Genomic DNA, 26,973 nt, shown 5'->3' with positions numbered 1-26,973 from the left:
AAAAGTGTTAAACAAATCAAAATATATTTTATATTTGAGATTCTTCAAATAGCCACCCTTTGCCTTGATGACAGCTTTGCACACTCTTGGTATTCTCTCAACCAGCTTCACCTGGAATTCCAACAGTCTTGAAGGAGTTTCCACATTTGCTGAGCACTTGTTGGCTGCTTTTCCTTCACTCTGATGTCCGACTCATCCCAAACCATCTCAATTGGGTTGAGGGATTGTGGAGGCCAGGTCATCTGATGCAGCACTCCATCACTCTCCTTCTTGGTAAAGTAGCCCTTACACAGCCTGGAGGTGTGTTGGGTCATTGTCCTGTTAAAAAACAAATGACAGTCCCACTAAACCCAAACCAGATGGGATGGCGTATCGCTGCAGAATGTTGTGGTAGCCATGCTGGTTAAGTGTGCCTTGAATTCTAAATAAATCACAGACAGTGTCACCAGAAAAGCACCTCCACACCTCCTCCTCCATGCTTTACGGTGGGAACTACACATGCGGAGATCATCCGTTCACCCACACCGCGTCTCACAAAGCCAAGGTGGTTTGAACCAAAAATCTCAAATTTGGACTCCAGACCAAAGGACACATTTTCACTGGTCTAATGTCCACTGGTCTAATTTCTTGGCCCAAGCAGGTCTCTTCTTCTTATTGGTGTCCTTTAGCAGTGGTTTCTTTGCAGCAATTCGACCATGAAGGCCTGATTCACACAGTCCCCTCTGATCAGTTGATGTTGAGATGTGTCTGTTACTTGAACTCTTTGAAGCATTTATTTGGCCTGCAATTTCTGAGGCTGGTAACTCTAATGAACTTATCCTCTGCAGCAGAGGTAACTGTGGGTCTTCCATTCCTGTGGCGGTCCTCATGAAAGCCAGTTTCATCATAGCGCTTGATGGTTTTTGTGACTGCACTTGAAGAAACTTTCAAAGTTCTTGAAATGTTCCATATTGACTGACCTTCATGGCTTCAAGTAATTTCTTGGTCTTTTACCAAATAGGGCTACATTCTGTATACCCCCCCTACCTTGTCACAACACAACTGATTGGCTAAAACGCATTAAGGAGGAAATAAATTCCACAAATTAACTTTGAACAAGGCACACCTGTTAATTGAAATGCATTCCAGGTGACTACCTCATGAAGCTGGTTGAGAGAATGCCAAGAGTGTGCAAAGCTGTCATCAAGGCAAAGGGTGGCTATTTGAAGAATCTCAAATATAAAATATATTTTGATTTGTTTAACACTGTTTTGGTTCCTACATGATTCCATATGTGTTATTTCATAGTTTTGATGTCTTCACTATTATTCTACAATGTAAAAATTGTAAAAATAAAGAAAAACCATTGAATGAGTAGGTGTGTCCAAACTTTTGACTGGTAGAGTACATTATTCAAAACTGGTTCTCCACAATGTCGAATGGATTTCACATACTGCAACGGTTTGCTTGCAGAGGACTACAGTGGCGAAGTGGCTACTCTTAGCAAACAGGTAGAAAACCTACACAAGCTACTGGGGAATCCACTCCCGCCTACTTTTTCTTTCCATTCTATCCAGTAGCCAGACGCCGCTCTGGCCTGGTGGAAGTGTCGCCGCCGTGTCAGCTCTCCACAGCCGACTGGCCAGAACTCTGCAGGGATCCCTCTCAGAATGGGTCTCTCCCTTCCCTGGAGAATGGAGTTGGTGGGATGCTCCTGGATGACTTGGTGGATGTTCCTGTTCTCGATCCTACCAACCAGCCATGGAGATATGTCATTCACCGTATAAATTTAAAACAGCGTCCTCTGGCAATGGGGGCCTCCTTGGAGATGTTAAACCCAGACCGGACACAGACTAGAAACATATTCGCCACCCTGGATCCAGAGGTTCCGGCACCTTCTTACCTGGGGGCTTCAGATTTGATATTGGCTCCGGAGGTACCTGCGACTTCGTCCTCTGTTCTGTCTCCCTCTCCGGTGGCTTCTACCTCGGGTTCAGATCCACCGTGAGGCTGTCTGAGACTCTAGCCCATTCATCATCCACGATGGATACTACAGCTGGCTCGGGTCCATCAGGTCCTTCAGTCCTCGAAGTGAAAGAACGGCCGGACCTCCTCAGCCATTGCACCAGCTGTCATCATCGGCAGTTCTATGGTAAGAAACATCATGGTTCCCGGGGCAGAAACTCTGTGCTATCCTGGAGCACAAGTACAGGACATTACAAGGCTGCTTCGACCATTCTACGACAGCTGCCGGGGGCTGATGCTGTCGTAGTCCATGTGGGGTCAAACGACATTAGGAGGGCTAGCTTGCAACTTCTGAAAATGTATTTTAAAGAACTGATTCTAGCACAAAGATTCCAAAAAGCGGCAAATTATTTCAGGTCCGGTACCATCGTTGGGCAGCGGGTGTGAAAGATTCAGCAGGCTACTGGCATTACAAACCTGTCTAAAAGATTACTGAAGAACTGTACAAATGTTATGGTTGAGTGGGATGAGGCAAAATGAATGGCAAATAAGTCTGGCTGCACAACCGATTGGCAAACGTACTGCAAATTGAGAAATGTGACTAGTCAGTTTAGTCATGTGACTAAACTGATTAAAAAGAAGAAGAAACTATACTATGAAACAAAGACAAATTAAATAAAGAATGATAGTAAAAAGTTTTGGCTTAAGGCACACCTTAAATGACATTTTGGGAAAAAAGGCAAACTCAGGTCCAACATTCATTGAATCAGATGGCTCATTCATCACAAAAGCCACTGATATTGCCATTTACTTTAATGCTTTTTTTTCATTGGCAAGATTAGCAAACTTAGGCATGACATGCCATCAACAAACGCTGACACTACACATCCAAGTATGACTGCCAATGCCAAGACAAGCATTCTAATTTTGAATTCTGTTAAGTGAGTGTGGAAGAGATGAAAAAATCATTGCCACCAGGGTCTGACAACTTGGATGAAAAATTACTGAGGATAATAGCGGACGATATTGCCACTCCTATTTGCATATCTTCAATCTAAGCCTATTAGAAAGTGTGTGCCCTCAGGCCTAGAGGGAAGCAAAAGTCATTCCGCTACCCAAGAAGAGTAAAGCCCCCTTTACTGGCTCAAATAGCCGACCAATCAGCCTGTTACCAACACTTAATAAAGTTTTGGAAATAATTGTGTTTACCAGATACAATGCTATTTTACTGTAAACAAATTTACAGACTTTCCGCACACTTATAGGGAACGACATTCAACAAGCACGGCACTTACACAAATGACTGATGATTGGCTGAGAGAAATTGATGATAAAAAGATTGTGGGAGCTGTTTTGTTAGACTTCAGTGCGGCTTTTGACATTATCGATCAGTCTACTGATGGAAAAACATGTGTTATGGCTTTACACCCCCTGCCAAATTGTGGATAAAAGAGTTCTCTCTAACAGAACACAGAGGGTGTTCTGTAATGGAAGCCTCTCCAACATAATCCAAGTAGAATCAGGAATTCTCCAGGGCAGCTGTCTAGGCCCCTTACTTTTTTCAATCTTTACTAACGACATGCCACTGGATTTGAGTAAAGCCAGTGTGTCTATGTATGCGGATGACTCAACACTATACACGTCAGCTACTAGAGCGAGTGAAATCACTGCAACACTTAAAGAACTGCAGTTAGTTTCAGAATGGGTGGCAAGGAATAAGTTAGTCCTAAATATTTCTAAAACTAAAAGCATTGTATTTGGGACAAATCATTCACTAAACCCTAAACCTCATCTAAATCTTGTAATAAATAATGTGGAAATTGAGCAAGTTGATGTGACTAAACTGCTTGGAGTAACCCTGGATTGTAAACTGTCATGGTCAAAACATATTGATACAACAGTAGCTAAGATGGGGAGAAGTCTGTCCATAATAAAGCACTTCTCTACCTTCTTAACAGTACTATCAACAAGGCAGGTCCTACAGGCCCTAGTTTTGTTGCACCTGGGCTACTGTTCAGTCATGTGGTCAGGTGCCACAAAATTAGGAAACTTAGGAAAATTGCAATTGGCTCAGAACAGGGCAGCACGGCTGGCCCTTGGATGTACACAGAGAGCTAACATTCATAATATCCATGTCAATCTCTCCTGGCCCAAAGTGGAGGAGAGATTGACTTCATCACTACTTGTATTTATGAGAGGTATAGACATGTTGAATGCACCAAGCTGTCTGTTTGAACTACTGGCGCACAGCTCGGACACCCATGCATACCCCACAAGACAAGCCACAAGAGGTCTCTTCACAGTCCCCAAGTCCAGAACAGACTATGGGAGGCGCACAGTACTCCATAGAGCCATAACTACATGGAACTATTCCACATCAAGTAACTGATGCAAGCAGTAAAACTAGATTAAAAAACAGAGAAAAATACACCTTATGGAATAGCATGGACTGTGAAGCAACACATACAGTGAGGGAAAAAGGTATTTGATCCCCTGCTGATTTTGTATGTTTGCCCACTGACAAAGACATGTTCAGTCTATTATTTTAATGGTAGGTTTATTTGAACAGTGAGAGACAGAATAACAACAACAAAATCCAGAAAAACGCATGTTAAAAATGTTATAAATTGATTTGCATTTTAATAAGGGAAATAAGTATTTGACCCCTCTGCAAAACATGACTTAGTACTTGGTGGCGAAACCCTTGTTGGCAATCACAGAGGTCAGACGTTTCTTGTAGTTGGCCACCAGGTTTGCACACATCTCAGGAGGGATTTTGTCCCACTCCTCTTTGCTGATCTTCTCTAAGTCATTAAGGTTTCGAGGCTGACGTTTGGCAACTCGAACCTTCAGCTCCCTCCACAGATTTTCTATGGGATTAAGGTCTGGAGACTGGCTAGGCCACTCCAGGACCTTAATGTGCTTCTTCTTGAGCCACTCCTTTGTTGCCTTGGCCGTGTGTTTTGGGTCATTGTCATGCTGGAATACCCATCCATGATCCATTTTCAATGCCATGGCTGAGGGAAGGAGGTACTCACCCAAGATTTGACATTTGACATTTACATTTACGTCATTTAGCAGACGCTCTTATCCAGAGCGACTAACAAATGGGTGCATTCACCTTATAGCCAGTAGGATAACCACTTTACAATGTTTTTTTTTGGGGGGGGGGGGGGGGGGGGGGTAGAATAATTACTTTATCCTATCCCAGGTATTCCTTAAAGAGGTGGGGTTTCAAATGTCTCCGGAAGGTGGTGAGTGACTCCGCTGTCCTGGCGTCGTGAGGGAGCTTGTTCCACCATTGGGGTGCCAGAGCAGCGAACAGTTTTGACTGGGCTGAGCGGGAATTATGCTTCCGCAGAGGTAGGGGAGCATAGTTGGTAGAGCATGGCACTTGCAATGCCAGGGTTGTGGGTTCGTTTCCCCTGGGGAACAGTATGAACAAATATGAAAATGTATGCTCTGGATAAGAGTGTCTGCTAAATCACTAAAATGTCAATGTAAAATATGGACAATACCAAAAGCTCAAGTTATTAGCTGGCTGGCTTTCTATGGGCTGAACAACGCTTGAAAGTGTGTGTGATGATTTACAGTGGGGAAAAAAAGTATTTAGTCAGCCACCAATTGTGCAAGTTCTCCCACTTAAAAAGATGAGAGAGGCCTGTAATTTTCATCATAGGTACACGTCATCTATGACAGACAAATTGAGAAAAAACATTTCCAGAAAATCACATTGTAGGATTTTTTAATGAATTTATTAGCAAATTATGGTGGAAAATAAGTATTTGGTCACCTACAAACAAGCAAGATTTCTGGCTCTCACAGACCTGTAACTTCTTCTTTAAGAGGCTCCTCTGTCCTCCACTCGTTACCTGTATTAATGGCACCTGTTTGAACTTGTTATCAGTATAAAAGACACCTATCCACAACCTCAAACAGTCACACTCCAAACTCCACTATGGCCAAGACCAAAGAGCTGTCAAAGGACACCAGAAACAAAATTGTAGACCTGCACCAGGCTGGGAAGACTGAATTTGCAATAGGTAAGCAGCTTGGTTTGAAGAAATCAACTGTGGGAGCAATTATTAGGAAATGGAAGACATACAAGACCACTGATAATCTCCCTCGATCTGGGGCTCCACACAAGATCTCACCCAGTGGGGTCAAAATGATCACAAGAATGGTGAGCAAAAATCCCAGAACCACACGGGGGGACCTAGTGAATGACCTGCAGAGAGCTGGGACCAAAGTAACAAAGCCTACCATCAGTAACACACTACGCCGCCAGGGACTCAAATCCTGCAGTGCCAGACGTGTCCCCCTGCTTAAGCCAGTACATGTCCAGGCCCGTCTGAAGTTTGCTAGAGTGCATTTGGATGATCCAGAAGAGGATTGGGAGAATGTCATATGGTCAGATGAAACCAAAATATAACTTTTTGGTAAAAGAACACCATACCTACTGTGAAGCATGGGGGTGGAAACATCATGCTTTGGGGCTGTTTTTCTGCAAAGGGACCAGGACGACTGATCCGTGTAAAGGAAAGAATGAATGGGGCCATGTATCGTGAGATTTTGAGTGAAAACCTCCTTCCATCAGCAAGGGCATTGAAGATGAAACGTGGCTGGGTCTTTCAGCATGACAATGATCCCAAACACACCGCCCGGGCAACAAAGGAGTGGCTTCGTAAGAAGCATTTCAAGGTCCTGGAGTGGCCTAGCCAGTCTCCAGATCTCAACCCCATAGAAAATCTTTGGAGGGAGTTGAAAGTCTGTGTTGCCCAGCGACAGCCCCAAAACATCACTGCTCTAGAGGAGATCTGCATGGAGGAATGGGCCAAAATACCAGCAACAGTGTGTGAAAACCTTGTGAAGACTTACAGAAAACGTTTGACCTGTGTCATTGCCAACAAAGGGTATATAACAAAGTATTGAGAAACTTTTGTTATTGACCAAATACTTATTTTCCACCATAATTTGCAAATAAATTCATTAAAAATCTTTTTTCCCCACTGTATGTGCCCTGGGTCAGGCTTCTTGCAAGTGTTATCTGTTAGAAAGGACACAATGTGGGGATTTCTGATGGTGTTAAGTCTAGGTTCCTGGATATTATGCAATGTGTTCCACGGAGGTCGGTATTGGGACCTGTTCTTTTTTCATCTGTTAAAACTTGTAATATTCATCTGTATGCAGACGATACTGCTATGTATGCCATTGCCCCAACTGTAGACCAGGTGTTGTTAGAGCTACAATCTAACTTTGCTGCCTTACAAAATGACCTTGTTGGTTTAAAACTTGTAGTTAATGTGGGCAAGACTAAATATATGTTGTTCTCCCCCCAAATATTCAGATGGACAACATTATTATTCATTTAATGGTTCTCCAATCATTCGGGTTGCCACCTATAAATATCTGGGCTTTTGGATTGACAAGGATTTAACGTTTAAAAAAAACATACTGATAAGCTAGTTTAAAAGCTACAATTTAAAGTGGGCTTTTTTAGAGATAGATCTTGCCTCTCCCTAAATGGCAGGATCAGATTGTACAGTCAACTTTCCTGCCAGTTCTTGACTATGGTGACAATTTACCAGAATGCAGCAGCCACTACTCTTAAACTTTTGGATGCCGTCTACCATAGCGCCCTTCGCTTTATCACAGGTTACAGTTTTATACTCATCACTGCATCTTGTATTAAAAGGTTGGCTAGTTCTTACTAAAGTCCCATAGATCACTTCACTATTCCCTTTTTGTTTTTCAAAGCTCCACTACACAAGCTTCCGACTTACCTAACTTCATTGTTTAAGTATAAAAACATGCGTTACTAAACCCGTTCACAGGGTTGGTTAACTCGAGGTTCCTCGGGTCTCCACTGAATTAGGTAAATCCGCTTTTAGTTTTAATGCGCCTCACTGCTGGAACAATTTGCAGAACTCATTACAATTAGATGTTCTGGTGTCGCTCGGCAGTTTAGGGTGTTAATTGAGGACCTAGTAGCTGAGTACTGTAACTGTTTTTCATAAATGTAAAGTTTTGTATTGATTGCTGTTTTGTCTGACATTGTGTTGGTTGTTGTATTGTTGTTATCAGGGCCCCCTTGCGAATGAGACCATGGCCTCAATGGGTTTTCCCTGAATTAATCAAATAAAAAAAGTATTAGTGGCAAACGATGTCCGAACTCTGAAGGTCTAGCTACTGTGTGTGTTTGCTTATCCTGGAAGCGGAATGGCTGAAACTGTCCTATGTAAAACAATTGATCATGATTCAATTCAAAAACGGGGATATCCAACGAGCGTAGGATGCCGCTTTGAAGTCTGAGGGCACAGCCCCTTCATTACGGTCACTTCTTACTGACACATCAAAGCAGCCGTTCCAGACTCTCACGTCATGGACGTAGAGAGGCTGGTGTTAGCAAGACTAGCTAAATGCTATCAAAACCATAGAAACCCTCAGTATCAAAACTCCCCAAAGGCAGCCTGAAAAGTAGCTGAATTTGTCGCTAGAATCTTTTACCAATAAAAGTTGCTGGAGGGGTCTGAACTAAATACACTGATATAGTTGCTAAATTGGTAACACTGCAGTAGTTCCTGGTTTTGGGTTTTCTTCATTGATTATTTTTACAAATCAGAATTGGGAGAAGGTGGTGCTTGAAATGGTGCAGTGATTTTCAAGCCCATGTGTGGATGATAAATGGTTCCCACTAGATTCCACAGCCACAAAGTCTAAATTAGCTATATCATAAAAATTCATGAAAACAAAAATTAGATTTTTGGCCATGATAAACACGGGTGAAATTAGCGGAAGGGAGGGGTTTGGCAGAGAGTTTCCATTTCGAGGGAGGAGACTTCGCGTCCTTCCTTTGTACAAAGGTAGTCACAATTGTTAAAGGCATTCCCCCAGAAGTAAAACAGGAAATGACAAGCTTTCATGAGATAATTTTATTTCTGGGTGATCGAGATAAGGATTTGATCATCCAATGGTTGTAATTAAAGGGGGTGGCACTCAGGGGCTGTGTGTGGCTGTCCATGTGGGTGTTTGAGTGAGAAAGACACAAGAGAACCAATCAGTATAAAAGCACAGCCACCTTCATTATCGACGCTTTGTGCCTACAACATCAAGGAGCCTTTCCAGACCCTTTCCCGTACATGTACTTTTCACTTGCTTCTTAAACTCTCATCCCATTGCTTTGTATTTTTATTTTGTGCAAATAATAAAAAATAAATAATTGTGGTATGATGTGACATAAGTAACGTTGATGACTAACGGTGCCTTACCTGAATTTCCACTCCATAACCCGGATACACTGTGATGCTGTAGGTGCACTCCAGAGGAGAGTAAGGGGATGAGGAGAGAGGATCTGGAGACTCCACAATGCCCTCCATCCCAGAGAGACTGGCATTGCACTGCACTGGAGAGAGAAAGTCAGGACACTTGACTGAAAATGCACAAATATCTCAACCCTATGGAAGTAATGGCTATGAAACATTGCATAACGTTAGGCTTGCAATCACACCATGCATTTACCTGGCATGTGCACCGTGGTGATGGTCGTGGTGGTGATCAAAGTGGTTGTCGTCTCCTCCTCTGTGGTTGATGTTACAGTTTTCCCTGCTCCTGATTGGCTGGCTGCGGGCAATGAGGTCAGGGCTGTGGTTAGCACCCCTGGTAGCATCACAGTCGCTGCAGGCTCAGTCTGCCCAAGCTGTGGTACAGCCTGAGTCGGGTTGGTGGTTGTGCCTGCAATTGAGGCAGAGTGTTTAAACCAGGGATGGGCAACTGGCGGCCCGGATCAATTTCCAGAAAGTACATTTACATTTTAGTCATTTAGCAGACGCTCTTATCCAGAGCAAGTGACTGCATACATTATTTTTTATATTTGTTTTCATACTGGCCCCCCGTGGGAATCGAACCCACAACCCTGGCATTGCAAACGCCATGCTCTACCAACTGAGCTACATCCCTGCCGGCCATTCCCTCCCCTATCCTGGACGACGCTGGGCCAATTGTGCGCCGCCCCATGGATCTTCACACCCCTTTACTTTTTCCACATTTTGTTGTGCTACAGTCTGAATTTAAAATAGAATACATTGAGATTTTCACTGGCCTATACACAATACCCCATAATGTCAAAGTGGAGGGGGGATTCTACTAAGCTAACATAGATAATTGTTTTGTCATACCAAATTAAAATTATTTGTTTTAGTATTTGATAAAATATAGAATTTCGCCTTTACTACTATAGCCCATAGAAACACACTGAATAACATTCATAAAGGGTCAAACAGACAGTCAAAAAATACATAATAAGGAATACGGTTGAGGTGTCTGTCCTATATATAGGAATATAAGAAAGTTCAGGAAATATTTATGTTTTTTTAGACACATATTTAACCCCTTTTGTTGTTGTCACAAAACGAACTACCTCCATAAAATGTTTTAACTGGTACTGGGTTACCTTCAGACGAGTCCTGTGACACTTGTGGGAGTTGTAGAGCAAAACTGAGAACACCATTGTGTTCGTGAGAGTCTCATATTTCCATAGAGTGGTCATATTCATTTGGACGCTATAGACGTTTTTGTGAGAAGTCTCATGGGGATGTCTCATGGTCTGACAAACACCGCTGTAGCTCGGCCACCTTCCACCGCAGATGCGGAAGGCCGACAAAGGCGGGTGCGGTGGATTGGGATGCAACCCATGCAAAAAAACATATCTCCGATTTTGGGGGGGATTTTTTTGTATTATGTTACTTAGATTGATGCATGGGTGCGTCAATAGACTCTTACGGATTTTTTTCATGACCACCTCATCTCTGTACCCCACACATACAATTATCTGTAAGGTCCCTCAGCTGAGCAGAGAATTTCAAGCACAGATTCAACCACAAAGATCAGGGAGGTATTCCAATGCCTCACAAAGAAGGGCACCTATTGGTAGATGGGTAAAATAAAAAAAGACATTGAATATCTCTGAGCATGGTGAAGTTATTAATTACACTTTGGATGGTGTATCAATACACCCAGTCACTACAAATATACAGGCCTCCTTCCTAATTAAGTTGCTGGAGAGGAAGGAAACCTGGTTCCTGGATCCTTTCACAGCATTATAAGGCTGTGCTGAGACAATGACTTATCAATGACCCAAACCCAGCTCAGTTAATACCTACCATTGGGTTGCTGAGTTGTCATAATGCTTCAGCAAATGTACATTATCCCATGGCCGTTGGTAGACACAATGTAAGTAACCTAATTTATGTCCCTCTAACTGCCCTGAATGCATAAAAATAGCCCACGTTAACACATGTAGCTTAAGAAACAAGGTTCATGAAATCAATAATTTGCTAGTAACAGATTACATTCATATTCTGACAATCTCTGAAACTCACTTAGATAATACCTTTGATGATACAGTGGTAGCAATACATGGTTATAACATCTACAGAAAATACAGAAATGCCATTGGAGGAGGTGTTGTGGTTTATATTCAGAACCACATTCCTGTAAATCTCATGTTAAATACTGTTGAAGTAATATGGCTACAGGTTCATCTGCTTCAACTAAAGCCCATTCTTGTGGGAAGCTGCTATAGACCACTAAGTGCTAACAGTCAGTATCAACAGTCAGTATCTAGATAACATTTGTGAAATGCTTGATAATGTATGTGATATTAACAGACGGGTATATTTTCTGGGTGATTTAGATAGACTGGCTTTCATCAAGCTGCCCACTCAAGAAAAAGCTTCAAACTGTAACCAGTGCCTGCAACTTGGTTTAGGTTATCAGTCAACAAACCAGGGTAGTTACAAATGAAATCATCAACATGTATTGATCACATCTTTACTAATGCTGCAGAAACTTGCTTTAAAGTAGTATCCAAATCCATCGGATGTAGTGATCACAATATAGTATCCATATCTAGGAAAACCAAAGTTCCAAAGGCTGGGCCTAAGATAGTGTATAAGAGGTCATACAAAAAGTTTTGTTGTGATTCCTATGTTGTTAATGTAAATAATATTTGTTGGTCTATGGTGTGTAATGAGGAGCAACCAGACGCTGCACTTCAGACATTTTATGAAATTACTTATTCCAGTTACCCATTAAGAAAATGACTAAAAATGGTTAAATCCCTGTGGATTGATGAGGAATTGAAAAATGGTATGGTTGAGAGGGATGAGGCAAAAGGAATGGCAAATAAGTCTGGCTGCACAACCGATTGGCAAACATACTGAAAATTGAGAAATCATGTGAATAAACTGAAAATACTAATAAACTAGACTATGAAACAAAGATAAATGATATAAAGAATGATAGTAAAAATCTTTGGAGCACCTTCAATGAAATGTTCGGCAAAAAGGAAAACTCAGCTTCATCATTCATTTAATCAGATTTCACATTAATTCATCAAAACCAACTGATATTGCAAATTCCTTTAATGATTTATTAATTGGCAAGATTAGCTAACGTCGGCATGATATGCCAGCAACAAAACACTGACACTACATATCCAAGTATAACTGATCAAATTATGAAAGACAAGCATTGTAATTTTGAATTCCGTAAAGTGAGTGTGGAAGAAGTGAAAAAAATATTGTTGTCTATCAACAATGACAAGCCACCGGGGTCTGACAACTTGGATGGAAAATTACTGAGGATAATGGCGGACGATATCGGCACTCCTATTTGCCATACCTTCAATCTAAGCCTACTAGAAAGTGTGTGCCGTCAGGCCTGGAGGGAAGTTAAAGTAAATCCTCTACCCAAGAAGAGTAAAGCCCCCTTTACTGGCTCAAATAGTCAACCAATCAGCCTGTTACCAACCCTTAGTAAACTTTTTGACAATGTGGTATCTGAGGAATTTATGACTTTGCTAATGGTTTCAAAGGGTCTTAGAGGATGTTGACTTAGCTTAAGGGGAGCATCTGGGGAGTAGTTCTATAGGGGCACCCTAAAGCCGAGGAAGTCTGTTAGGTGGAGTTCTGGGATTGGTCTGTAGGGGAAAACACCCATATTATGTTACATAGGGCATAGGATAAATACCACGGTTAAAACAGAGGACGGGGAGAATAACATATTACAGATTGGAGCCAGTTATTCTCCAGATATCGGCAGATATCTGTAAATTGACGCTGGAATACTTTGATATAAATAAACCTTTATAATCAAGGTACAGTGTCAGCGGATTGCCTTGTTTTCACAGCATAAATTAGCAACGTTTTCTCGACACCACAACAACATTGTGTTTGACCAGATACAATGCTATTTTACTGTAAACAAATTGACAACAGACTTTCAGCACACTTATAGAGAAGGACATTCAACAAGCACGGCACTTTCAGCCAATCATCAGTCATTTGTGTGAGAAATTGATGATAAAAAGATTCTGGGAGCTGTTTTGTTAGACTTCAGTGCCGCTTTTGACATTATCAATCATAGTCTGCTGATGGAAAAACATGTGTTATGGCTTTACACCCCCTGCTATATTGTGGAAAAATAGTTACCTGTCTAACAGAACACAGAGGGTGTTCTTTAATGGAAGCCTCTCCAACATAATACAGGTGGAATCAGGAATTCCCAGGGCAGCTGTCTACACCCCTTACTTTTTCAATCTTTACTAATGGCATGCCACTGGCTTTGAGTAAAGCCAGTGTGTCTATGAATGTGGATGGCTAAACACTATACACATCAGCTACTACAGCGAGTGAAATCACTGTAACACTTGACAAAGAGCTGTAGTTAGTTTCAGAATGGGTGGCAAGGAATAAGTTAGTCCTACATTTTCAAAAACGAAAAGCATTGCATTAGGGACAAATCATTCACTAAACCCTAAACCTCAACTAAATCTTGTAATAAATAATGTGGAAATTGAGCAAGTGGAGGTGACTAAACCACTTGGAGTAACCCTGAATTGTAAACTGTCATGGTCAAAACATATTGATATAATAGTAGCTAAGAGGAGAAGTCTGTCCATAATAAAACGCTGCTCTGCCTTTTTAACAACACTATCAACAAGGCAGGTCCTACAGGCCCTAGTTTTGTCGCACCTGGACTACTGTTCAGACGTGTGGTCAGGTGCCACAGAGGGACCTCGGAAAATTACAATTGGCTCAGAACAGGGCAGCATGGCTGGCCCTTAAATGTACACGGAGAGCTAACATTAATAACATGCATGTCAATCTCTCATGCTCAAAGTAGGGGAGAGATTGACTTCATCACTACTTGTTTTTGTAAGAAGTGTTGGCATGCTGAATGCACCGAGGAGTCTGTTTAAACTACTAGCACACAGCTCGGACACCCATGCATACCCCACAAGACATGCCACCAAAGGTCTCTTCACAATCCCCAAGTCAAGAACAGACTATGGGATGCGCACAGTACTACGTTGAACTCCATTCCACATCAGGTAACTGATGTAAGTAGTAGAATCAGATTTAAGAAACAGACAAAAATACAACTTATGGAACAGCGGAGACTGAAGAGACACAGGCACACATGATAAGACACATAAACTCTACACAAACGTACACATGGATTTTGTATTGTAGATTTGTGATAGTAGAGTAGTGACCTGAGGGCACACACTTAATGTGTTGTGAAAAGTTTTATGAAATGTAATGTCCTGTAATATTTTTTTATTGTATATAACTGCCTTAATGTTGCTTGACCTCAGGAAGAGTAGCTGCTGCCTTGGCAGCAGCTAATGGGGATCCTTAATAAATACAAATACAAACCACTTAGGGATTTCACCATGAGGCCAATGGTGACTTTAAAATGACTATTCATTTTATTTTTACTTTAGTGCCTTATTGCAAACAGGATGCATGTTTTGGAATATTTGTATTCTGTACAGGCTTCCTTCTTTTCACTCTGTGTCAAGGCGTCAGTGTAATGCGGTAGGACGAAGTCAGGCGCAGGACACAGAGCTAATCGAAAAAATGTACTTTACTCGTAGGTAATAGAAAGAACAAACCTCCACGCAGGGAGGAACAAACCCGCACACTTACGACAACCAAAACATGAACAAACACGCACAACACACAGTGTGAGACAGAGGGTTAAATAGGGAAGACATAACTACATGATGGGAAACAGGTGTGACCAATAAAGACAAAACAAGTCGAACATAGACACATGGATCGGTAGTAGCTAGTACTACGGTGACGACGAACATCGAAGCCTGCCCGAGCAAGGAGGAGGGGCAGCCTCGGCTGAATTCGTGACACTCTGTCATTTAGATGAGTATTGTGGAGTAACTACAGAAAATATTCCAAAACATGCATCCTGTTTGCAATAAGGCACTAAAGTAAAAATGCCAAAAATGTGGCAAAGAAATAATTTTATGTCCTCAATACAAAGTGTTATGTTTGGGGAAAATCCAACACATTACCGAGTACCACTCTTCATATTTTCAAGCATGGTGGTGGCTGCATCATGTTATTTGTATGCCTGTCACCGGCAAGGATTAGGTAGTTTAAAGGAAAAAAATTAACGGAATAGAGCTAAGCACAGGCAAAATCGTAGAGGAAAACCTGGTTCAGTCTGCTTTCCAACAGACACTGGGAGACAAGTTGCTTACCAAGATGGCAATGTTTGAGTGACCTAGTTACAGTTTTGACCTAAAATCAGCTTGAAAATCTTTGGCAAGACTTGAAAATGGCTGTCTAGCAATGATCAACAACCAAATTGACAGAGCTTGAAGAATAAAATTTAAAAAAGTGCACATATTGTACAATACAGGTGTGCAAAGCTCTTAGAGACTTACCCAGAAAGACTCACAGCTGTAATCACTGCCAAAGGTGATTCTAACATGTATTGACTCAGGGGTGTGAAAACTAATGTAAATTACTTATTACTGTATTTCATTTTCAATATATTTGCAAACATTTCTAAAAAAACATGTTTTCACACTGGGTATTGTGTGTAGATCGGTGCGAAACAACATTAATTTAATCCATATTGAATTCAGGCTGTAACACAACTAAATGTGAAATGAGTAAAGGGGTATGAATACCTTCTGAAGGCACTGTATACACTGAGTGTACAAAACATTAAGAACATGTTGATGTTAAATCTTGTTAAATCCACTTCAAATCAGTGTAGATGAAGGAGAGGAGACAGGTTAAATAATGATTTTTAAGCCTTGAGACAATTGAGACATGGATTGTGTATGTGGGCCATTCAGAGGGTGAATGGGCAAGATAAAATATTTAAGTGCCTTTTTGTATTTGTATTTATTAAGGACCCCCATTACTCTTCCTGAGGTCCAGCAACATAAGGCAGTTACAGTGGGGAAAAAAAGTATTTAGTCAGCCACCAATTGTGCAAGTTCTCCCACTTAAAAAGATGAGAGAGGCCTGTAATTTTCATCATAGCTACACGTCAACTATGACAGACAAAATGAGAATATTTTTTTACAGAAAATCACATTGTAGGATTTTTTATGATTTTATTTGCAAATTATGGTGGAAAATAAGTATTTGGTCAATAACAAAAGTTTCTCAATACTTTGTTATATACCCTTTGTTGGCAATGACACAGGTCAAACGTTTTCTGTAAGTCTTCACAAGGTTTTCACACAATGTTGCTGGTATTTTGGCCCATTCCTCCATGCAGATCTCCTCTAGAGCAGTGATGTTTTGGGGCTGTAGCTGGGCAACACGGACTTTCAACTCCCTCCAAAGATTTTCTATGGGGTTGAGATCTGGAGACTGGCTAGGCCACTCCAGGACCTTGAAATGCTTCTTACGAAGCCACTCCTTCGTTGCCCGGGCGGTGTGTTTGGGATCATTGTCATGCTGAAAGACCCAGCCACGTTTCATCTTCAATGCCCTTGCTGATGGAAGGAGGTTTTCACTCAAAATCTCACGATACATGGCCCCATTCATTCTTTCCTTTACACGGATCAGTCGTCCTGGTCCCTTTGCAGAAAAACAGCCCCAAAGCATGATGTTTCCACCCCCATGCTTCACAGTAGGTATGGTGTTCTTTGGATGCAACTCAACATTCTTTGTCCTCCAAACACGACGAGTTTAGTTTTTACCAAAAAGTTCTATTTTGGTTTCATCTGACCATATGACATTCTCCCAATCCTCTTCTGGATCATCCAAATGCACTCTAGCAAACTTCAGACGGGCCTGGACATGTACTGGCTTAAGCAGGGGGACACGTCTGGCACTGCAGGAATTGAGTCCCTTGCGGCGTAGTGTGTTACTGATGGTAGGCTTTGTTACTTTGGTCCCAGCTCTCTGCAGGTCATTCACTAGGTCCCCCCGTGTGGGTCTGGGATTTTTGCTCACCGCTCTTGTGATCATTTTGACCCCACGGGGTGAGATCTTGCGTGGAGCCCCAGATCGAGGGAGATTATCAGTGGTCTTGTATGTCTTCCATTTCCTAATAATTGCTCCCACAGTTGATTTCTTCAAACCAAGCTGCTTACCTATTGCAGATTCAGTCTTGCCAGCCTGGTGCAGGTCTACAATTTTGTTTCTGGTGTACTTTGACAGCTCTTTGGTCTTGGCCATAGTGGAGTTTGGAGTGTGACTGTTTGAGGTTGTGGACAGGTGTCTTTTATACTGATAACAAGTTCAAACAGGTGCCATTAATACAGGTAACGAGTGGAGGACAGAGGAGCCTCTTAAAGAAGAAGAAGTTACAGGTCTGTGAGAGCCAGACATCTTGCTTGTTTGTAGGTGACCAAATACTTATTTTCCACCATAATTTGCAAATAAATTCATTAAAAATCCTACAATGTGATTTTCGGGATTTTTTTCCTCAATTTGTCTGTCATAGTTGACGTGTACCTATGATGAAAATTACAGGCCTCTCTCATCTTTTGAAGTGGGAGAACTTGCACAATTGGTGGCTGACTAAATACTTTTTTTCCCCACTGTACATTTCTCTCAGACAGTCATTTGTGTAATTGCCGTACTTATTGAATGTCCTTCCCTATAAGCGTGCTGTAAATCTGTTGTCAATTTGTTTACAGTAAAATAGCATTGTATCTGGTCAAGACATTTTTTCAAAAGTTTACAAAGGGTTATGTGATGGAAAATGTTATATTTGTGCTTTTCTAATTACCAATTTCTGTGTTCATGCAAGTGACTGATTGAACGAATCCTCACTATCAGTATATGCAATTTGGCAGTACGCCCAGACCCTTGTTTTGAGAACGAAGCGGACTTCCCCGGTAGAACTCACTTCAGACCAGTACTTTATGCATCTAAGTTTGACTGTGACCTCTCTAGCATGCTGATAATAAACAATGATTCATTTAAGATTGACAGTTGGTAACAGGCTGATTGGTCGGCTATTTGAGACAGTAATGGGGGCTTTACTGTTCTTGGGTAGCGGAATTACTTTTTCTTCCCTCCAGGCCTGAGGGCACATACTTTCTAGTAAACTTAGATTGAAGATATGGCAAATAGGAGTGGCAATATCATCCGCTATTATCCTAGTCCATCCAAGTTGTAAAACGGCCCTCCTGCAGCTCAGTTGGTAGAGCATGGCGCTTGCAACGCCAGGGTTGTGGGTTCGATTCCCACGGGGGGCCGGTATGAAAAATGTATACACTCACTAACTGTAAGTCGCTCTGGATAAGAGCGTCTGCTAAATGACTAAAATGTGAGATGCTTGTCATTGTTGATAGACAACTATTTTTTTCATTTCTTCCACACTCACTTTACTGAATTCAAAATTAAAATGCTTGTCTTTCATAATTTGATCAGTTATACTTGGATGTGTAGTGTCAGCGTTTGTTCTTGGAATGTCATGCCTAAGTTTGCTAATCTTGCCAATGAAAAAATCATTAAAGTAATTGGTAATATCAGTACGTTTTGTGATGAATGAGTCATTTGATTAAATGAATGATGCAGCCGAGTTTGTCTGTTATCCTTGTTTCATAGTGTAGTTTCTTCTTCTTCTTTTTATTCAGTTTAGTCACATGATCTCAATTTACAGTATGTTTGCCAATTGGTTGTGAAGACAGACTAATTGGCCATTCCTTTTGCCTCATCCCTCTCAACCATACAATTCCTTGTCAATCCACGGGTGTTTAACAGTTTTTACTGTCATTTCTTTAATGGGTGCATGCTATTTAGTAACTGGAATAAGCAATTTCATAAATGTGTCAAGTGCAGTGTCTGGTTGCTCCTCATTACACACCACAGACCAACAACTATTCTTTACATCAACAACATAGGAATCACTACAAAATGTTTTGTATGACCTCATATACACTATCTTAGGCCCAGCCTTTGGAACGTTGGTTTTCCTAGATATGGTTACTATATTGTGATCACTACAACCTATGGTTGCATACAATAGCTGTAGGATCAGCAGAGGCCTTCAGGGCAGTTAGAGGGACATAAATGAGGTTACTTGGGGCCTCCGGAGTGGCGCAGTGGTCTTGTGCCACTAGAGATCCTGGTTTGATTCCAGGCTCTGTCGCAGCCGGCCGCGACTGGGAGACCCATGGGTTGGTGCACAATTTGCCCAGAGCCGTCCAGGGTAGGGGATAGGGGAGGGTTTGGCCGGCAGGGATGTTCTTGTCCCATCGCGCACTAGTGACTCCTGTGGCGGGCCGGGTGCAGTGCACGCTGACTCGGTCACCAGGTGTACAGTGTTTCAACTGGCACATTGGTGCGGCTGGCTTCTGGGTTAAGCAGGCACTGTGTCTAGAAGCAGAGCGGCTAGGTTGGGTTGTGTTTCGGACGACGCACGACTCTTGACCTTCGTCTCTCCCGTGTCCGTATGGGAGTTGCAGCGATGGGACAAGACTGTAACTGCCAATTGGATACCACGAAATTTGGGAGGAAAGCGGGATAAGAATACTGCGTCTTCCAATGCCCCTGGGATAATGTACATTTGCTGAAGCATTATGACATCTCAGTGACATAATGGTAGGGATTAACTGAGCTGGGCTTGGGTCATTGATAAGTTATTATCTCAGCGCAGCCTTATAATGCTGTGAAAGGATCCAGGAACCCAAATGATTTGGCTGGATCCCATCCTCCTTATAAAACAAGCTTTGTTTCCAGAAGGTATAAAAATTGACACTAAATGTTACACCCACAGAGCAGCAATAGTCTCGTAGCCAGTTACGGAGGGCTAAAAGTCTGCTGAAACGTTCAATGACACGATTTACGGAGGGCACAGGGCCAAATATTATGGGGCTTTTGTTGGTGTGAAGCAGACACCCAATCAGTTCTTTAAAATCCATCTTTAGCTGTTCTGAGCTGCCCTTCATAATGTCATTGTATCCCACATGAAATAAGATACTCAATTTTCTGATGCACCTTTAAAATGTTTGGGAGCAGCTTATTGATGTACTCGTGCTCCTGGATAGCACTACGTTTTTGCTCCAGGGACAGACAATTCTCACCATTGAACTGCCCAATACAACGGCCGGAGAAGGGGATGGAGAAATCCGCCCATTGAACCTTTCACGGGCCCACGAGAAGCAGGATAGCATACTCCCGCTGCTCACGGCAATAAGTCGAGACCTCCCACAGCAGGCAGTGCCCCCGTCAGAGAGAGGGAAAGGAGCCACTGCTGGAAGAAGCCACTGCCGGAGTCAGCGTATTTGGAGACAGCACTGTCGTTGAGACACAGGCAATCCCAGCGATGAAGGCGCAGGTAGATCAAGCACCAGGGTAGCGTAATGACATTCCTTATGTCAATATGTTCCGAACCTCTCGCAGACACTGTCAGTTTGTGTAAAGAATTGCAACGCTGCTGGGTTTTTCATGCTCAACAGTTTCCCGTGTGTACCCAAAGGACATCCAGCCAACATGACACAACTGTGTTGGGCATGGGGGCGGGGGGGAGGGGGTTGCAACGCAATATTAGAAAGGTGTTCTTAATGTTTTGTACACTCAGTGTATACAGTGCCTTCGGAAAGTATTCAGACCCCTTGACTTTTTCCACTTTGTTACGTTACAGCCTTATTCTAAAATTGATTAAATTGATTTTTTTTTCTCAGCAATCTACGTACCATACCCCATAATGACAAAGCGAAAACAGTGCATGTCAGAGCAAAAAAAATAAGCCATGAGGTCGAAGGAATTGTCTGTAGAGCTCAGAGACAGGATTGTGCCGAGGCACAGATCCGAGGAAGGGTACCAAAACAATTCTGCAGCATTGAAGGTCCCCAAGAAAACAGTGGCCTTCATCATTCTTAAATGGAATAAGTTTGGAACCACCAAGACTCTTCCTAGAGCTGGCTGTCCGGCCAAACTGAGCAATCGGCGGAGAAGGGCCTTGGTCAGGGAGGTGACCAAGAACCCGATGGTCACTCTGACAGAGCTCTAGAGTTCCTCTGTGGAGACTCCACCAATCAGGCCTTTATGGTAGACTGACCAGACGGAAGTCACTCCTCAGTAAAAAGGCACATGACAGCCTGATTGGAGTTTGCCAAAAGGCACCTAAAGAATCTCAGACAATGAGAAACAACATTCTCTGGTCTGATGAAACTAAGATTGGATTATTTGGCCTGAATGCCAAGCATCACCTCAGGAGGAAACCTGGCACCATCCCTACGGTGAAGCATGGTGGTGGCAGTATCATGCTGTGGGGATGTTTTTCAGCGGCAGGGATTGGGAGACTAGTCAGGATCGAGGCAAAGATGAACAGAGCAAAGTACAGAGAGATCCTTGATGAAAACCTGCTCCAGAGCGCTCAGGACCTCAGGAAGGTTCACCTTCCAACAGGACAACGACCCTAAGCACATAGCCAACACAACACAGGAGTGGCTTCAGGACAAGTCTCTGAATGTCCTTGAGTGGCCCAGCCAGAGCCCGGACTTGAACCCGAACGAACATCTCTGGAAAGACCTGTAAATAGCTGTGCAGCGATGCTCCCCATCCAACCTGACAGAGCTTGAGAGGATCTGCAGCAAAGAATGGGAGAAACTCCCCAAATACAGGTGTGCCAAGCTTGTAGCATCATACCCAAGAAGACTCGAGGATGTAACCGCTGCCAAAGGTGCATCAAAGTACTGAGTAAAGGGTCTGAATAATTATGTAAATGTAATATTTCCGTTTTTTATTTGTAACACATTTGCTAAAATTAAAAACCAGTTTTTGCTTCGTCATTATGGCGTATTGTGTGTAGATTGCCAAGGTAAAAAAAATATATTTAATCCATTTTAGAATAAGGCTGTAACGTAACAAAGTGGAAAAAGTCAAGGGGTCTGAATACTTTCCAAATGCACTGAATAATAATAAACGCAACATGCAACAATTTCAACGATTTTAGTGAGTTACAGTTCATATAAAGGAAATCAGTCAATTGAAATACATTCCTTTGGCCCTAATCTATGGATTTCACATGACTGGGAATACATATAGGCATCTGTGGTCACAGATACCTTAAAAAAAAGGTAGGGGCGTAGATCAGAAAACCAGTTAGTATCTGATGTGACCACCATTTGCCTCATACAGCGCGACACATCTCCTTCGCTTAGAGTTGATCAGGCAGTTGATTGTGGCATGTAGAATGTTGTCCCACTCATCTTCAATGGCTGTGCGAAGTTGCTGGATATTGGTGGGAAATGGAACACTGTCATACACATCGATCCAGAGCATCCCAAACATGCTCAATGGGTGAGATGTCTAGTGAGTATGCAGGCCATGGAAAAACTGGAAAATGTTTAGCTTGCAGGAATTGTGTACAGATCCTTGCGATATGGGGCAGTGCATTATCATGGTGAAACATGAGGTGATGGCGGCGGATGAATGGCACGACAATAGGCCTCAGGATCTCGTCACAGTATCTCTGTGCATTCAAATTGCCAATTGATAAAATGCAATTGTGTTCGTTGTCCGTAGCTTATGCCTGCCCATACCATAACCCCACCACCACCATGGGGCACTCTGTTCACAACGTTGACATCAGCAAACCGCTCGTCCACACGAGCGTGGTCTGCGGTTGTGAGGCTGGTTGGACGTACTGCCAAATTCTCTAAAACGACGTTGGAGGTGGCTTATGGTAGAGAAATGAACATTATATTCTCTGGAAACAGCTCTGGTGGACATTCCTGCAGTCAGCATGCCAATTGCACGCTCCCTCAAAACTTGAGACATCTGTGGCATTGTGTCGTGTGACAAAGTACAAAACATTTTTTGTCCCTAGCACAAGGTGCACAGCACTTGTGTAATGATCATGCTGTTTAATCAGCTTCTTGATATGCCACACCTGTCACGTGAATGGATTATCTTGGCAAAGGAGAAATGCTCACTAACAGGGATGTAAACAAATTTGTGCACACAATTTGAGAGAAATACGCTTTTTGTGCGTATGGAACAATTCTGGGATTCTTCATTTCAGCTCATGAAACATGGGACCAACACCTTACATGTTGCGTTTATATTTTTGCCGGGGGTGGACACAGTCGGGGTCTCAATTTACTGTTGAGAGTTAGAATAGTAGAATACACGGTGCAATTTCGAAATATGGTTTTGCATCAGCAGTTTTGTCTTGTGATGTAAAGTCACTCAAATGTCAGCTAACATTTTTTAGATTGTAAGTTTGTCTTGCGGCCAGCTATCTAACCTTGTAGTAATAAAGGTTGAAATACCGACCGGGGGGGGGGGGGGGGGGGGGGGGCAGGGCACGTTGATAACAAGTCACTCTCAGTCAAATGTCATTAAAAAATGTTAACATTTCTCTAACACCCTATTGCAAAATGAGTAGAATTGCAGGAAATTAGCTGTAAAACGTAATTTTGTTTAGGGCCCCAAAAGAACTGCATGTGTGGGTATGGATGTGGGTATGCAGACCCGCGAGCCACTACAATCCCCCATGATAAGTTCAGATTTTTTGTGGCCTCCACCCCCGTCAAAGTTGCCCATCCCTGGTTTAAACACGCACGGTTTTGTCATGAGTGTGCGGATTGGTCCGCATCGTGGCCCCCACCTACCCTACACCACTGATGCCATCGTGATTCTATTTATGCAGTTGGTTTTGGTTTATTTGAAAAGGGCTTTACAAATAAAAGTATTTCTGTTATTGTTATTATTAAATTAGTAGTAGCATATTAATGAATATCAGTATTGATAGAATAATCTAAAACTGCTATTGGTGAGCTATGCTACCTGTATCAACAGGGGCATGGCCCAGGTACTCCTTACTCAGAAGGGCTGCATGGATCAGCTCGCCCAATGGATGGGGACCAGGACTTGCTGTGGGAGGAGCCTCAGGGTCAGGGGTCACAAAGCTCACGCCTAAGAGGAAAGAGATTTATAATCACTTGTAAAAAAATAAAAAAATAAAAAACCTTCAGAGGAAACGTAGGAATTTAAAACTATGATTGGCAGATTAGTTGTAAAAAAATTCTAGAAACATCTGTCACGAGAAACATTGATGCCTCTTGTCTCTCTCGCTCTCACATACGCTAGTGCTGAGCGATTAGAGCTTTTTGAGGTTGGTTCGATTACTAAAAACTAATAGAACATTTCAATTTCTCTTTTGTTTTTCCATTAAATGCACTAGCATTATGTGGGTTGAATGCTGTAACACAGAATAAATAAATTACTAAAAGTTCCATGATGGTAGTGACTGCCCATGACTGTTTATCACTTACAGTGCATTCGGAAAGTATTCAGACCCCTTGACTTTTTCCACATTTTGTTACGGTACAGCCTTATTCTAAAATTGATTCAAATTATTATTTTTTCTCATCATCCTACACACAATACCCTATAATGACAAAGCAAAAACTGGTTTTTAGAAATGTTTGCAAATAAAATACGGAAATATCACATTTACATAAGTATTCAGACCATTTGTTGAAGCACCTTTGTCAGCAATTACAGCTTGGGTATGATGCTACAAGCTTGGCACACCTGTATTTGCGGAGTTTCTCAGATTCTTCTCTTCAGATCCTCTCAAGCTCTGGCAGGTTGGATGGGAAGCAATGCTGTACAGCTATTTTCAGGTCTCTCCAGAGATGTTTGATCAGGTTCAAGCGGGCTCTGGCTGGGACACTCAAGGACATTCAGAGACCTGTCCCGAAGCCTCTCCTGCGTTGTCTTTGCTATGTGCTTAGGGTCGTTGTCTTGTTGGAAGGTGAACCTTCACCTCAGTCTGAGGTCCTGAGCACTCTGGAGCAGGTTTTCGTCAAGGATCTCGCTGTACTTTGCTCCGTTCATCTTTCCCTCGATCCTGACTAGTCTCCCAGTCCCTGCCACTGAAAAACATCCCCACAGCATGATGTTGCCACCAACATGCTTCACCGTAGGCATGGTGCCAGGTTTCCTCCAGATGTGACACTTGGCATTCAGGCCAAATAGTTCAATCTAGGTTTCATCAGATCAGAGAATCTTGTTTCTCATGGTCTGAGAGTCCTTTAGGTGCCTTTTGGCAAACTCCAAGTGGGCTGTCATGTGCCTTTTACTGAGGAGTGGCTTCCGTCTGGCCACTCTAACATAAAGGCCAGATTGGTGGAGTTCTGCAGAGATGGTTGTCTGGAGCTCTTTCAGAGTGACCATCAGGTTCTAGGTCACCTCCCTGACCAAGGCTCTTCTCCCCCGATTGCTCATTTTCTCCCCCGATTGTAAACTTCTTCCATTTAAGGAGGCCACTGTGTTCTTGGGGAACTTCAATGCTGCAGAAATCTTTTGGTACCCTTCCCCAGATCTGTGCCTCGACATAATACTGTCTCGGAGCTCTGCGGACAATTCTTTCAACCTCATGGCTTGGTTTTTGCTCTGACATGCACTGTCAACTGTGGGACCTTATATAGACAGGTGTGTGCCTTTCCAAATAATGTCCAATCAATTGAATTTAACCACAGGTCAACTCCAATCAAGTTGTAAAAACATCAAGGATGATCAATGGAAACAGGATGCACCTGAGCTCAATTTCGAGTCTCATAGCAAAGGGTCTGATTACTTTTGTAAATAAGGTATCTGTTTTTCATTTTTAATACATTTGCAAAAATTTCAAAAAGCCTGTTTTCGCTTTGTCATTATGGGGTATTGTGTGTAGATTGGAGAGGAAAATAATTAATTTAATTAATTTTAGAATAAGGCTGTAACATAACAAAACGTGGGAAAAGGGAAGGGGTCTTAACACTTTCTGAATGCACTGTATATATTAACCATCAGTTATTCACATTATTTAACTAATAAAATATTTCAATTGTGCATATTACGTTTATTTTATTTGATGACTATTTAATTCCAAGTCCTCATCTCTATAGAGCTGCTGGCTATGCTGTCTGACAAGTCACTATTGTAATAGTTTTTCAAAGTAAATAAGCCTTACTTTTGACTGCTGAATGCCAACTATCAAATCACTGAGATCATGTACAGTATTTTCAGGTTGAGATACCTCGCAAATAAACTGCTCTCTATGTATCCCCTCTTCATTGCGTATTCTTCTCTCTTAAGTAGCAGGCGTAAAATGAACAAAGACCGGACAAGTTTAGCTGTGCAATGGATTATGGTCATTGTAGTTAATTATAAAATGTTCTGCGGTAAACTACAGTATATAGAACATTGGCCTGTTGGAAACTACAACTCCCTACTACTAAGCACAGTTTGGGCATATAATCCGATTTATCTCTAGAGAAACTGCAGCGCACATTGCATTGAGCTCACAGAAAAAAAGCAGAATGCCATGAAATTCAAATAATTGAACCGTCAGTCAATTAGTTGTTTAGAAACCAAAAAATAACCAACATTTCGGTTAATCGCTCAGCACTAACCCACACACGTTACCTGTAGTTAGGTGGAGGATGGTGACAGATAGTGTCACAGCAAGAACTGTAGACACCATGGTTTAGTAACAGAACAGCCTGAGAGAGAGGGGAGGGAAACAGAAGTGTGGAGGAAAAGAGAGATTGTGAGGAAGGAAAGGAGAGCAGATACAACCTAAATGGTAAGAAAGTAAAGGAAGAGAGCAAAAGGGAAATGCTTTGAAATCTGAGTGCATTTCTCAATGCATGCCTTACTTTATCAATGAGAACAACAGCACCAGCAACTACACTGATCATATATTAAAATCCTAAGACTATAGTTTGCTTAAGCTTTAGAGCAGGGG

General features: G+C 42.2%; 1 protein-coding gene across 1 annotated transcript in view; it reads right to left on the bottom strand.

Annotated features, from left to right (window-relative positions):
• LOC311150358 (seizure protein 6 homolog) overlaps positions 1–26,709 on the bottom strand; it is a gene marked incomplete at its 5' end in the record, with an annotated part of 101,592 nt that extends 74,883 nt beyond the window's left edge. Inside the window, 4 exons of the mRNA XM_084187770.1 lie at positions 9,213–9,346; positions 9,463–9,675; positions 24,024–24,152; positions 26,652–26,709. Of these exons, the coding sequence (XP_084043896.1) occupies positions 9,213–9,346; positions 9,463–9,675; positions 24,024–24,152; positions 26,652–26,709 (534 nt within the window). The remainder of the gene's footprint in view (positions 1–9,212; positions 9,347–9,462; positions 9,676–24,023; positions 24,153–26,651) is intronic.
• Between the last annotated feature and the right edge of the window lie 264 nt (positions 26,710–26,973).

This window comes from Coregonus lavaretus (assembly GCF_964263955.1).
Source record: "Coregonus lavaretus genome assembly, chromosome: 2".
NCBI lineage: Eukaryota > Metazoa > Chordata > Actinopteri > Salmoniformes > Salmonidae > Coregonus > Coregonus lavaretus.
Note: the sequence above shows the minus strand (reverse complement) of the source record. Positions and strands in the feature narration are given on the sequence as shown.